At 39.5% G+C, this 13,780-nt stretch overlaps 1 protein-coding gene across 1 annotated transcript in view; it reads right to left on the bottom strand.

Annotated features, from left to right (window-relative positions):
- Positions 1-13,780, bottom strand: part of LOC309835850 (ATP-binding cassette sub-family C member 4) — a 170,540-nt gene that overhangs the window by 33,008 nt on the left and 123,752 nt on the right. The window contains exons 22-25 of the mRNA XM_082675568.1: positions 13,089-13,199; positions 11,784-11,884; positions 10,553-10,744; positions 5,689-5,844 (exon numbers count right to left, since the gene is read on the bottom strand). Coding sequence (XP_082531694.1) covers positions 5,689-5,844; positions 10,553-10,744; positions 11,784-11,884; positions 13,089-13,199 — 560 coding nt within the window. The remainder of the gene's footprint in view (positions 1-5,688; positions 5,845-10,552; positions 10,745-11,783; positions 11,885-13,088; positions 13,200-13,780) is intronic.

Here is a 13,780-nt window from a genome sequence, read left to right as displayed (position 1 = left end):
ATGGGCAAGGAAATAGCCACTCAAGTCCAGGAAGCACAGAGTGTCCCATACAGGATACACCCAAGGAGAAACACAGTGAGACACATAGTAATCAAATTGGGAAAAATCAAAGACAAAGAAAAATTATTGAAAGCAGCAAGGGAAAAACGACAAATAACATACAAGGGAACTCCCATAAGGTTAACAGCTGATTTCTCAGCAGAAACTCTACAAGCCATAAGGGAGTGGCATGATATACTTTAAGTGATGACAGGGAAGAACGTACAACCAAGATTACTCTACCCGGCAAGGATCCCATTCAGATTTGATGGAGAAATCAAAAGCTTTACAGACAAGCAAAAGCTAATAGAATTAAGCACCACAAAACCAGCTCTACAGCAAATGCTAAAGGAACTTCTCTAAGTGGGAAACACAAGAGAAGAAACGGCCCTACAAAAACAAACCCAAAACAATTAAGAAAATGGTCATAGGAACATACATATCTATAATTACCTTAAACGAGAAGGGATTAAATTCTCCAACCAAAAGACACAGGTTTGCTGAATGGATACAAAAACAAGACCCATATATATGTTGTCTACAAGAGACCCACTTCAAACTTAGGGACACATACAGATTGGAAGTGAGGGGATGGAAAAAGATATTCCATGCAAATGGAAATCAAAAGAAAGCTGCAGGAGCAATCCTCATATCAGATAGAATAGACTTTAAAATAAAGAATGTTACAAGAGACAAGGAAGGACACTACATAATGATCAAGGGATCAATTCGAGAAGAAGATATAACAATTATAAATATATATGCACCCAACATAGGAGCATCACAATACATAAGGCAACTGCTAACAGCTATAAAAGAGGAAATCGACAGTAACACAATAATAGCGGGGGACTTTAACACCTCACTTACACCAATGGACAGATCATCCAAAATGAAAATAAATAAGGAAACAGAAGCTTTAAATGACACAACAGACCAGATAGATGTAATTGATATTTATAGGACATTCCATCCAAACACAGCAGGTTACACTTTCTTCTCAAGTGCGAACAGAACATTCTCTAGGATAGATGACATCTTGGGTCACAAATCAAGCCTCAGTAAATTTAAGAAAATTGAAATCATATCAAGCATCTTTTCTGACCACAACGCTATGAGATTAGAAATGAATTACAAGGAAAAAACGTAAAAAACACAAACATGTGGAGGCTAAACAATACGTTACTAAATAACCAAGATATCACTGAAGAAATCAAAGGGGAAATTAAAAAATATCTAGAGACAAATGACAATGAAAACACGACAATCCAAAACCTATGGGATGCTGCAAAAGCAGTTCTAAGAGGGAAGTTTATAGCGATACAAGCCCACCTCAAGAAACAAGAAAAATCTCAAACAATCTAACCTTACACCTAAAGGAACTAGAGTAAGAAGAAAAAACAAAACGCGAAGTTACAAGAAGGAAAGAATTCATAAAGATCAGAGCAGAAATAAATGCAACAGAAAAAAAGAAAACAAGAGCAAAGATCAATAAAACTAAAAGGTGGTTCTTTGAGAAGATAAACAAAACTGATAAACCACTACCCAGACGCATTAAGAAAAAGAGGGAGAGGACTCAAATCAATAAAATTAGAAATGAAAAAAGAGAAGTAACAACAGACACCGCAGAAATACAAAGCATCCTAAGAGACTACTACAAGCAACTCTATGCCAATAAAATGGACAACCTGGAAGAAATGGACCAATTCTTAGAAAGGTATAACCTTCCAAGACTGCACCAGGAAGAAACAGAAAATATGAACAGACCAATCACAAGTAACGAAATTGAAACTGTGATTAAAAATCTTCCAACAAACAAAAGTCCAGGACCAGATGGCTTCCCAGGTGAATTCTATCAACCATTTAGAGAAGAGTTAACACCCATCCTTCTCCAACTCTTCCAAAAAATTGCAGAGGAAGGAACATTCCCAAACTGATTCTATGAGGCCACCATCACCCTGATACCAAAACCAGACAAAGATATTACAAAAAAAGAAAATTACAGGCCAATATCACTGATCAATATAGATGCAAAAATCCTGAACAAAACACTAGCAAACAGAATCCAACAACACATTAAAAGGATCACACACCATGACCAAGTGGGATTTATCCCAGGGATCCAAGGATTCTTCAATATACACAAATCAATCAATGTGGTACACCATATTAACAAATTGAAGAATGAAAACCATCTGATTATCTCAATAGATGCAGAAAAAGCTTTTGACAAAATTCAACACCCATTTATGTTAAAAACTCTCCAGAAAGTGGGCATAGAGGGAACCTACCTCAACATAATAAAGGCCATCTACGACAAACCCACAGCAAACATCATTCTCAATGGTGAAAAACTGAAAGCATTTCCTCTAAGAAAGAAGACAAGGATGTCCACTCTCGCCACTATTATTCAACGTAGTCTTGGAAGTCCTGCCACAGCAATCAGAGAAGAAAAAGAAAGAAAAGGAATACAAATCGCAGGCTTCCCCAGTGGCGCAGTGGTTGAGAGTCCGCCTGCCGATGCAGGGGACACGGGTTTGTGCCCCGGTCCGGGAAGATCCCACATGCCGTGGAGCAGCTGGGCCCGTGAGCCGTGGCTGCTGAGCCTGTGCGTCCGGAGCCTGTGCTCTGCAACGGGAGAGGCCACAACAGTGAGAGGCCCGCACACCACCAAAAAAAAAAGAATACAAATTGGAAAAGAAGAAGTAAAACGGTCACTGTTTGCAGATAACATGATAGTATACACAGAGAATCCTAAAGATGCCACCAGAAAACTACTAGAGGTAATCAATGAATTTGGTAAAGTTGTAGGATATAAAATTAATGCACAGAAATCTCTTGCATTCCTATACACTAATAATGAAAAATCTAATGCCATTATTCAGTGGCATTTACCACTGCCACAGAAAGAATAAAATACCTAGGAATAAACCTACCTAGGGAGACAAAAGACCTGCATGCAGAAAACTATAAGACACTGATGAAAGAAATTAAAGATGATACCAACAGATGGAGAGATATAACATGTTCTTGGATTGGAAGAATCAATATTGTGAAAATGACTATATTACCCAAAGCAATCTACAGATTCAGTGCAGTCCCTGTCAAATTACAATGGCATTTTTTACGGAACGAGAACAAAAAATGTTAAAATTTGTATGGATACACAAAAGACCCTAGTTAGCCAAAGCAGTCCTGAGGGAAACAAATGGAGCTGGAGGAATCAGACTCCCTCACTTCGGACTATACTACAAAGCTACAGTAATCAAGACAATATGGTATTGGCACAAAAACAGAAACATAGATCAATGGAACAAGACAGAAAGCCCAGAGATAAATGCACGCACCTACGGTCAACTAATCTATGACAAAGGAGGCAAGGATGGACAATGGAGAAAACACAGCCTCTTCAATAAGTGGTGCAGGGAAAACTGGACAGCTACGTGCAAAAGAATGAAATTAGAACACTCCCTAACACCATACACAAAAATAAACTCAAAATGGATTTGAGACCTAAAAAGACCAGACACTATAAAACTCTTAGAGGAAAACACAGGAAGAAGACTCTTTGACATAAATCACAGCAAGATCTTTTTTGATCCACCTCCTAGAGTAAAGGAAATAAAAACAAAAATAAACACATGGGACCTAATGAAACTTCAAAACTTTTGCACGGCAAAGGAAACCATAAACAAGACGAAAAGACAACCCTCAGAATGGGAGAAAATATTTGCAAATGAATCAACGGACAAAGGATTAATTTCCAAAATATATAAACAGCTCAGGCAGCTCAATATTAAAAAAAAAAACAACCCAATCCAAAAATGGGCAGAAGACTTAAATAGACATTTCTCCAAAGAAAACATACAGATGGCCAAGAAGCACATGAAAACCTGCTCAACATCACTAATTATTAGAGAAATGCAAATTAAAACTACAATGTGGTAACACCTCACACCAGTTAGAATGGGCATCATCAGAACATCTACAAACAACAAATGCTGGAGAGGGTTTGGAGAAAAGGGAACCCTGTTGCACTGTTGTGTAAATTGAAACAGCCACTATGGAGAACAGTATGGAGGTTCCTTAAAAGACTAAACATAGGATTACCATATGACCCAGCAATCCCACTCCTGGGCATATACCCAGAGAAAACCATAATCCAAAATGACACATGCAGTCCAATGTTCATTGCAGCACTATTTACAATAGCCAGGACATGGAAGCAACCTAAATGCCCATCGACGGACGAATGGATAAAGAAGATGTGGTACATGTATACAATGGAATATTACTCAGCCATAAAAAGGAACGAAATTGGGTTGTTTGTGGAGACGTGGATGGATCTAGAGACTGTCATACAGAGTGAAGTAAGTCAGAAAGAGAAAACAAGTATCGTATATTAACGCATATATGTGGAACCTAGAAAAATGGTACAGATGAACCGGTTTGCAAGGCAGAAATTGAGACACAGATGTAGAGAACAAACATGTAGAGAACAAACCAAGGGGGGAAAGCGGCAGGGGGTGGGCGTGGTGGTGGGATGAATTGGGCGACTGGGATTGCTGTATATACACTGATGTGTATAAAATTGATGATTAATAAGAACCTGCTGTATAAAAAAATAAATAAAATTCAAAAAATGAATGAAAAGACAAACAAAAAAAAACCCAAAGTTAAAAAAAAAAAAAAACCTCAGCAAGTTTATCAAAGCAGAAAGCAGGATAGAAGATGAAGGCACAGGGCCTATGTTGCCCTTGGGTGTATATCTGGAGGATAGTAATTGCTCAATAAATGTTCTCTGAATTATTTTGTATGGATGAAACATAAGGAATGACAGGAGCTTCTATTGTGCAAATAATCAAACACTCCCTGAAAACCATACTTATTTAAGAAGTCAAAAAAAAAAGAAAACAGAATCAGAGCCCAATTCAACGTTCCACCATCACAGAAACCACGTATGGGGGCTACAGGAAGCACTCCACACACACTGACCTATTTAGTCCTCACAACAGTTCGACGAGTTGTTCCTGTTAGCTGCCTCGAAAGAGAGAGAAAACCGAGGTGCACAGAGATGGAATTCCATGTCCCGTGTTCTTCCTCACTATTCCTTACTGCCTGCCTAATTAAAGTCACTTACTTATGGCTGAATTATAAAAGTCTCTCTAAAGCATATATACATGCTGTAATTCTCAAAGCCCCACAGTTTCCCAGAAAGTACTCCAGGGAGATGATCACCTTTAAAAGGTAGCTTATTTCCTATAGCATGATTCCATCATTAAGACACTTAAAATTCATGTTTCCCTACACAAACCGCTCACATGCTAAACAAACCACTTATTTTTCTTCAGAATTATGTGGTTATCGGTGGATAAAATTGTGGTACCTGAGAAAGTCTGAATCCAGAAATCTATCTGGGTAAGTTATTAAATCACAGGCACTCAAAAACAAACAAACAAACAAACCAACAAACCAAACCAGGTATCTGATGAAAATATCTGTTGAAAATCCCTGAAGTAAAAAATATGCTCTGTTGGGGGAAAAAGGATCAACCCTTTCAACCAATTTTAAAAAAAACAATCAAATTGAAAGACATTAAACTTAGGTGCCATATTAAAAGAATATGTGTCAATGCTCTGAAGTGCATACCTGAGGTATGATTGACATTTTCTTCCTTAAATCGTGAAGTCCAATTTCGGTTGTCAAGATCTTATCAATCCAAATTTTACCTTCAGGTTCTGACAGTCTAAAAAGGGCAGCGACGAGGGAACTTTTTCCAGCTCCTGTTCTTCCCACAATGCCAACCTGTAAAGAGATACAGGAGGGATTAAGAAGTCACAATATGCAACAAACCTAGGAAAACCCTTGGTTGTTGAAGATGAATTTTAAAAGTTCTGTACAGAGTGCAGTCTGTAAGTTTCTCAACTGTGGCACTGTTGAAATTTTGGGAAAGATAATTCGTCGTTGGGGAACGGGGGATGTCCTGTGTATTCTAGGATATTTAGCAGTATCCCCTGGATTCTGCCCACTAGATACCAGGAGCACCCCCGAGATTGTGGCAACCAAAAATGTCAGACATTGATAAATGTCCCCGGTTTAAGACCCCCTGGTCAAGGAAGAATTAAAAATAACAGAATCAGTCTACTGCCAGTGAAACAACAGCAGTTTCCCATGTGTTCAATTAGTAGTCAGCTTTTAAATGAGTTGTATTCCTAGTGTCTGGCTATTCTGAACATTGAGAATTATGTGAGTAATTTTACAGAGATATCAACAAGTCAAGTAAGAAGGATTATACACAAACAAGAATTCAGGATCCCAGATTCTATCATTTAAGAGGAAGTATTCTTTGGCAGACAAACAAAATCACTTCCTGATAAGAAATACCTTAATAATGCTCGATCTTGAAAGGAAACACCTTAAAATTGTAAAATGCAGGTCTCAGTGTCTTAAAAGGCAGTACCCAGTAGGCAAAGTACACATAATGAGATCAACAACAACACAAATAACATTTGCTATTTATATGGGACCTTTCATCTGAGCACTTCAAAAGGCATTTTACAAACCAATTAATACTTCTAATTAAACCTTGGAAAGATATATGTCATGTATCGGTCAAGTTATTAAAATCAAAGCAGAGAGAAATTAAGTGCATTAACAATAAGATCAAAGAATCAATATAATGCAGGTAAAATGCTGGTCAGGAATGAAACTGTATTGTAAAAACTGGATTTTAGCTGTCTAAATTCAAACATGTATGCAGAAACTAGCCTTTTTTTTTTACCAACGAGCTTCCCAACTACAAATTCCCTGGTGGGAGCTTCCCAAGAGGTGATTTCATCTCTATTTATAAATCTAAATACAGATGAGGGCCTAAGATATGCTTTCAATCATTTGTAAATTAATTCAGTAAATTTTAAAAACTCATGGCTTTAAAGAGAGAACTAAACCCCTCTGAGCACTGATTATACAACAGTAACTTGACATATTTTCTCATTAAATACCTCCAAAGTTTCGAATCTTAGTCTGTAAAAACAATAATCGAATTTAAAAAATAATTTATCTTTATAGAGATTAACTGAAAGAAAAGTGGCTTTAGTTGATTTCCATTTGTAGCCATTTTGTATGATATGGTAAATCCTAATTTATATAATATAGATGGGACACCTTCTGCATATAAGCAGGTCCTGGAGGGTATATATACATATGGGTCATTTGTTCTGTGTACATGCAGGTTTTGAACACACTATGGATTTGGTTCCAGACCACCACAAAAATGGGAACATCACAAAATAAAGCAAGTCATGTGAATATTTTTCTTCCTCTGTGCATACAAAAGTTATGTTTACACTATACTGTAGCATACTAAATGTACAACAGAATTATGTCTAAAGAAGAATGTACATACTTAATGTCAAATACTTTAGTGCTAAAAAAGGCTAACCATCATCTGGGCCTTCACTGGGTTGTAGTAAGCTTAAGAACACTGATCACAGCTCACCATAACAAATATAATTATAATGAAAAGGTTTAAAATATTGCAAGAATTACCAAACTGTGACAAAGAGACACGAAGTGAGCAAATGTTGTAGGAAAAATGGTGCTGATGGACATGCTCAATGCAGGGTTGCAACAAATGTTCAACTTGTTATTTAAAGAAAAAAAACACACACACACACACACTCAAAAAACCCCCAAAGAAACAGCGGTATGCCTGTATTTCTGGGTGTTCTCATATGTAAATCAGCACACATCAGAACAAAGGTGAGAACTGTGTCTGTGAGAATGTGTGTATATTCCTATGCTACTAGCTGTACTGAAACTGATCCATTATGCAAACTGGAACGTTTGTAGACTCCTGGTAAACGGCGGAGATAGGCAGTGGCACCGAAGGCTGCTTACGGCCACAGGAATGGAAGTACAACACTCCAGTGAGCAGAGTAAGAAAAAAGCAACTCAAAGAAAACCCGGTTTAGGCTATTGCTACCATTCAGTTATCAAAACTATAATCTGAAAGTCTTTTCCAGGTCACCAAAGGGTTTTACCAATTGCCTGAGGAGAGTGTCACCATTACCAGTTAAGTTTACATTCCTAAAGGCAAAGACACTTGGAGAAAATCTTTACTGGGAGGTCTCTCTCAAAAGCGATGCTGAATCAGTAGGTCTGGGTGGGCCTGAGATTCTGCATTTCTAAGATGCTCCAGGCGATGCAGGTGCTGCTGGCCCAGGCACCACAGTCTGAGTCACAAGGAATTAGGAAGCCTGCAGGGGGAAGTGGGACAATCTGGGAGTGAGGGGAGGGGTTGCCGAGGAAATATTATGTAAAAGAGGAGAAAATGTAGCAAACTGATATTTTTGCACATTATAGCAAGGTCTAGTAAGCATCTGTAAGGATGTATTATTCAAGTAATAGCTCTGAGCAAGAAAAAAAAAATAACAAACCAAAATCAATCCACCTCTAGAGCTGGAAAAGGCTTGAAAATGGCCCAGTACTCTCTAAAATGATCAAATCAACCACAAAATCATCTAAATGAAAAATGCAGCCAGTGTTCAGAATCTAACCAGGAAGCCTAGGGTGCTATTTACCTCATTTTGGGCCTTTATTTTGACTTGCTATTTCTTCCATGAATTAGAAACCTGCATAGTGCCTATTAATTTTTCCCATTTACTCGAACTTCCAGAAATGGGGACAGCAGAGGAAGGATGGAAGGAGAATAAAGCTCCACTTCTGCTGGCCCGGTTCACTCCCACAGCCTCCCCTGCAGCAGCCTCTCCCAGTCAAATCCAACACCAAAGGGGTGTCCCAGAGCAACAGGGGCTGGGGCAGGTGTGCAGGAGAGGAAACCTGGGATGTACACAGACGGAGTGAAATGGCTTCATGACTATTCTACCCAGGTATAATCTCCAAACACAGAAATGGAGCTAACGGTGATACTGTGAATGGATCAAGACATAAATAAAAAGTCATGTTACTACAGTTATTAATTCAGTCTCCAGATTCAATTTTCCCACAAACATTTTCAAGCTCAGCTAATCCTATGACTTGGGGATTTTAAGATAGAAGAATACACATATGTTATGTTCCTAAGTTCTACTGCAGAGTTTCTTAGATAAATTTCCCCCAAAGCCAGAAAATATGAATTAAGACATGTGCAAATTAACAGAATTATGTATCAGACAGGAAATATGATGGACACACTGTCGGTGAGTAAGCAAACATCGCCTACAGAGTTCTCAGGGACAGGATTGCATCAAGAGCTTCAGTGAATGTTTTCTCGATACAGCAATCCTCACCTCCTTCCCAAGCTACGGTGAAACTGGAAATAATTAGAAGCCAGCTTTTGCTGTGTGACTAACTGAAGCTGCTCCCTGGGTATCATTTGGGCATTAAGTTGAATATTCTTTCCCATCACAAGGGTATCATTCATTAAATTATGGCTATAGCCCGCTAGATGGGTCTGTGGTGGAAAGAGCTTTAAAGAGCAGTTCTTAAAGTATTTAACACTCTAGGTAATCAGTCGTTTACGCAGTTGTCTCGTGTGTGTATTCTGGTTACTGGCTGCTCACACCTGTACATGTTACTCACTCACTCTCCCAGCCAGCAGCTCCTCAGCACCCTATCTGTGCCCTGTAGAACGCCAATTCTGGGGGAACAAGAGATGAAAACAAGATGCTCTCCGATCTTCAGGAGCCTCAGGGTTCGGTGAGATACAGACCCACCAATACAAAGCATGCCACAGATGCCACCAGTTAATTATGGTCAAATACAGGTAACATAAAATTTACCAACTGAACCATGTTTAAGTGGACAGTTTAGTGGTAAGTACATTCATATTCTTGTCCCACCAGAATATTTTCTCCCTTGTAACAAAGAAACTCTGTACCCATTAAACAACAACACCCAATTCCCCTTACCCAGTCTCTGGCGACCACCATCCTACTTCCTGCCTTCACGGATCTGACTACTCTAGGAACCTCATACAAGTGGAATCATACAGTATTTGTTCCCTTTATGTCTGACTTATTTCATTTAACCTGGTGTCCTCAAGGTTTATCCATAGACCGGAATTTTACTCCTTTCTAAGGCTGAATAATATTTCATTGTTAGGGGTATAGCACATTTGTTTACCCATTCATCTGTTACTTTCATTATGTAAAAGACGCTGAGGAAGAATAGAGGGTCTCAGAGAAGCAGACGAATGAGACTTGACTCAGAAAACGAGGTGACTTTCACCAGCCACATGACGGAAGGGAAGGGTCTCTGAGGTCGAGGGGCAGCGTGCGCACTGGAAGCAGGGAGGACGTGATACACTGGGAGAACCTACACACGACCCGAGTGCAGGGGGTGTATGTACATCAGGACTTGAAGCTGGAGGGGCAGGTGAGGGGAGCTTCCTGCCACCATGTCTGTTCTCATTTAGCCTCTTTTTCAAGAGCTTGCCCTGGTCCCGCCCGAGGGACTGATCTAATCAGCGTGCACACAGCAACAGAAAAAGAGGCAAATGGCTGAAACAAACCTTTTCTCTCGATTTAATGAGTGCTGTCAGGTGCTTCAATACCAGAGGCCCATCTAAGCTGTACGAGAAGTTCACATTGTCAAAGACGACCACTCCTTCCTGGGGCCAGGACGGTGGTGGGCGTTTCTGGTATTCCCAGGGTGCTTCTTTTTCCAGATCTGTATATTCAATCACCCTTTCTACTGAAATCATCTGAAAGATATGACATCACATGAGTTAGGAACGGAGGGTCTTGTTTATGGATGTTCAAAGACTGTGAATGAGATGCTCTGCATTTATATCATTATATCTGCTTTTCTATAATGAAGAATATCTCAGGTCTTAACACCCCCAAAAGACAGAAGTAGTAGTTTGATGAGGATACTGATGATTTGTAAACTTGTTCATTGTCTTGTAACACTTTTATTACGGCTACTTTCTTCAACATTATATTAAAACAAAAAGAACTAGAGAAATGAATACTATGATTTCACTGATCTAATTTTTGCATATGAATTTTAAAAAACAGAGAATTTTGTCAATGAAAAGAATATGTATGGACGCCCACCAGTAGCATTTTGCTACAGAAGGGTCATCTGTTATAGATGAATAGAAATGCATAGTCAGTACACCTCATTTTAATAATTAGTTACTTTCTTCTCTGTTAGAGAGCGAAATAGAAAAGTTTCATTTTCATCATTTTTCTCCCTTTAGGAAAAATTGAAAATATTCGAAACAGCAGAGAATTTACATATTGACTAAGGCCTTCTCAACAACCATAACTTGATAGTACATTCAGAGAGAAGGGGCACCAATAGAGTCAGGTGTTCAACACATACAAGGAAAAATTCTCAAATGGGGAGGGTGGGCAATAATTAAATTAAACGAATTAAACAAATAAACCTCAAAATACTAAATTCTCCTTTCACCAGGAATGAGGAATTACCCTAGCTTATATCTTCTCCAGGATTTCAGAACCTCCCTCCTACAGAGACATTTATTATATTTGAAGACAGCTTGTGATGAATATAAAACCTGCTGACGTGGCATACATAAGACTGAGAAAAAGATGTATATATTTTATTTTAAATAAATTGTAAACAGATGGAGGAAGGATCTAACAAACCCTGTTCGCTATGATGCAAAAAAAAAAAAAAAAGAAAAGTTTTAAGATTTTTTTTTTTTACATAAGAATTGCCTTTATGTGATGTGACGACAAGGAGACCTGAATAGGCTAAAAGGTAAAGGTTACCATATTTTCAACTTCGGCACTTTGCCTTACGCACCACTGGAACATCCCCATGAGCGTGAGGGCGTAGGACAGCGCCAGGCCCACCTGGCCGGCATCCAAAGCTAAATGAGGAAGAAGAAGGGGAATAACTTAGTTCCAGTCTGAACCCTGAGTTGGGATCCTACTGTCTCTGTACCAAGACTTCTTTATAATATTTAAAACACTTGCACATAACAACAGCATTACTTATATTTTTACTACCTGTTGATTGAGACCATGATACAACGAAAAGAAAAAAGAAAAAACAAACAAAGAAAAAAAACTATGAACTCAGAAAACTATTAAATAAGTTTATTAATCCCGACAGGATTGACATACACTTGACAGTGTTATACAGGCGAGGAATCATGTCATCATTCAGGCTTTCGTCATTATGGTTTCAAGGACCATTATGTAATTTCACTTTGTATGCCCAACGCAGCCACAGTTGGAAACCACGAAAAACAAGTCAATAGGTTCTGAGAGCCAGTACTTTTAAATCTAAAATACTGCTCTCATTGTTCCATCATTAAACACTATGATTCAGTGTTGTTACTATGGAATAGTTAGGGATGGTGAATTCACGCCACACACACCATTACCTGCTCATCTGGTACCCACACAGCAGAGGATACTGTTCTTTCCTACAGAGAATATTTCTCACCTCAGTACACCAGGAAGCTACAACCAAGAGATCCGAGGAGCCTGAATGCCATAGGCTTGACAAAAAGCTTAACAGCAAACTTGGTCCTCTCCTCCTAACACTAAGACGCTATCAGGAATGTTCAGAAGGTCAGTTGCTACAGTTGTATAGCCTTCAACCCATTTAAGAAATATAAAAGGATCAAAGCCCTCATCAAGACATCTCATTAGGGCTTCCCTGGTGGCGCAGTGGTTGGGAGTCCGCCTGCCGATGCAGGGGACACGGGTTCGTGCCCCGGTCCGGGAGGATCCCACATGCCGCGGAGCGGCTGGGCCCGTGAGCCATGGCCGCTGAGCCTGCGCGTCCGGAGCCTGTGCTCCGCAACGGGAGAGGCCACAGCAGTGAGAGACCCGCGTACCGCACACACACAAAAAAGACGTCTCATTAAAGGCCTCATCAAGACCCAAATGACTCCTCTACAAGGGCCACACTGGAAAACCACACGCTGCAAACACTTTAATACAATTCATTAGAACCAAATGGTCTATGGGATTAGACAATGAGCCAAGAGTTTAAATTAATAACTGCAAACGAAGCTATAAATTGTAATCATAATACAAATAGTTATTCACATCTGTACTTACTTTTTGCCAGAATCAGGGACCCAAAGGCAACAACAATGACAAAGATGGCACAGATGGCATCCAGACGCACAGCGAACCATCGGGACGTAGTCAAAAACAAGAACCAAGCCTCTGGATTTGTGAAGTATAAGAAGCATAATGAATAAGCAGAAGCATCATGGAGGCTGCTTCTAATGAGGGAGAGCACTTTGCGCAGTTGAGCTACAACAGATTTTTACGCAAGGTAGGACAGCAAAGTTACGTACTCAAGCAACCTAGAGATCACGAAGAGCCAGGTTCTGACACAAGACAACGTATGGTATACACAGATATCAGTCCAGGGGCTTTGTGGGAAGAATGTACTAAAATCTTCAACCCACAGGTTATAAACAGAACTACGATCATAATCACGAACATAGAGAGACGGTCTCGTTGGTGTGTTTCGTACAGTTCTGGGCCTCAACGTGAGGCTCATCCTCTCACAGGGCTGACTGCTCCTAGTTCTCTGCTGGCAGAGAGCGCAGCTCACACTGTTTCCAGCACCTTCTGCACTTACTACAGGGCCCTGCACAATGTTTATTCTTAGGAGCCAGTATCCAAACGACCATCAGCTAGCAGGATCTGCATGTGGCTTTCAAAATGCCATTTTCTCTTCAAAATACAATAAAGATTGGAAAGTTGCGCCAGGATTTTATTGACTTAGAGGGAATTCT

The sequence above is a fragment of the Grampus griseus genome, assembly GCF_964374135.1.
Source record: "Grampus griseus genome assembly, chromosome: 18".
Lineage (NCBI taxonomy): Eukaryota > Metazoa > Chordata > Mammalia > Artiodactyla > Delphinidae > Grampus > Grampus griseus.
Note: the sequence above shows the minus strand (reverse complement) of the source record. Positions and strands in the feature narration are given on the sequence as shown.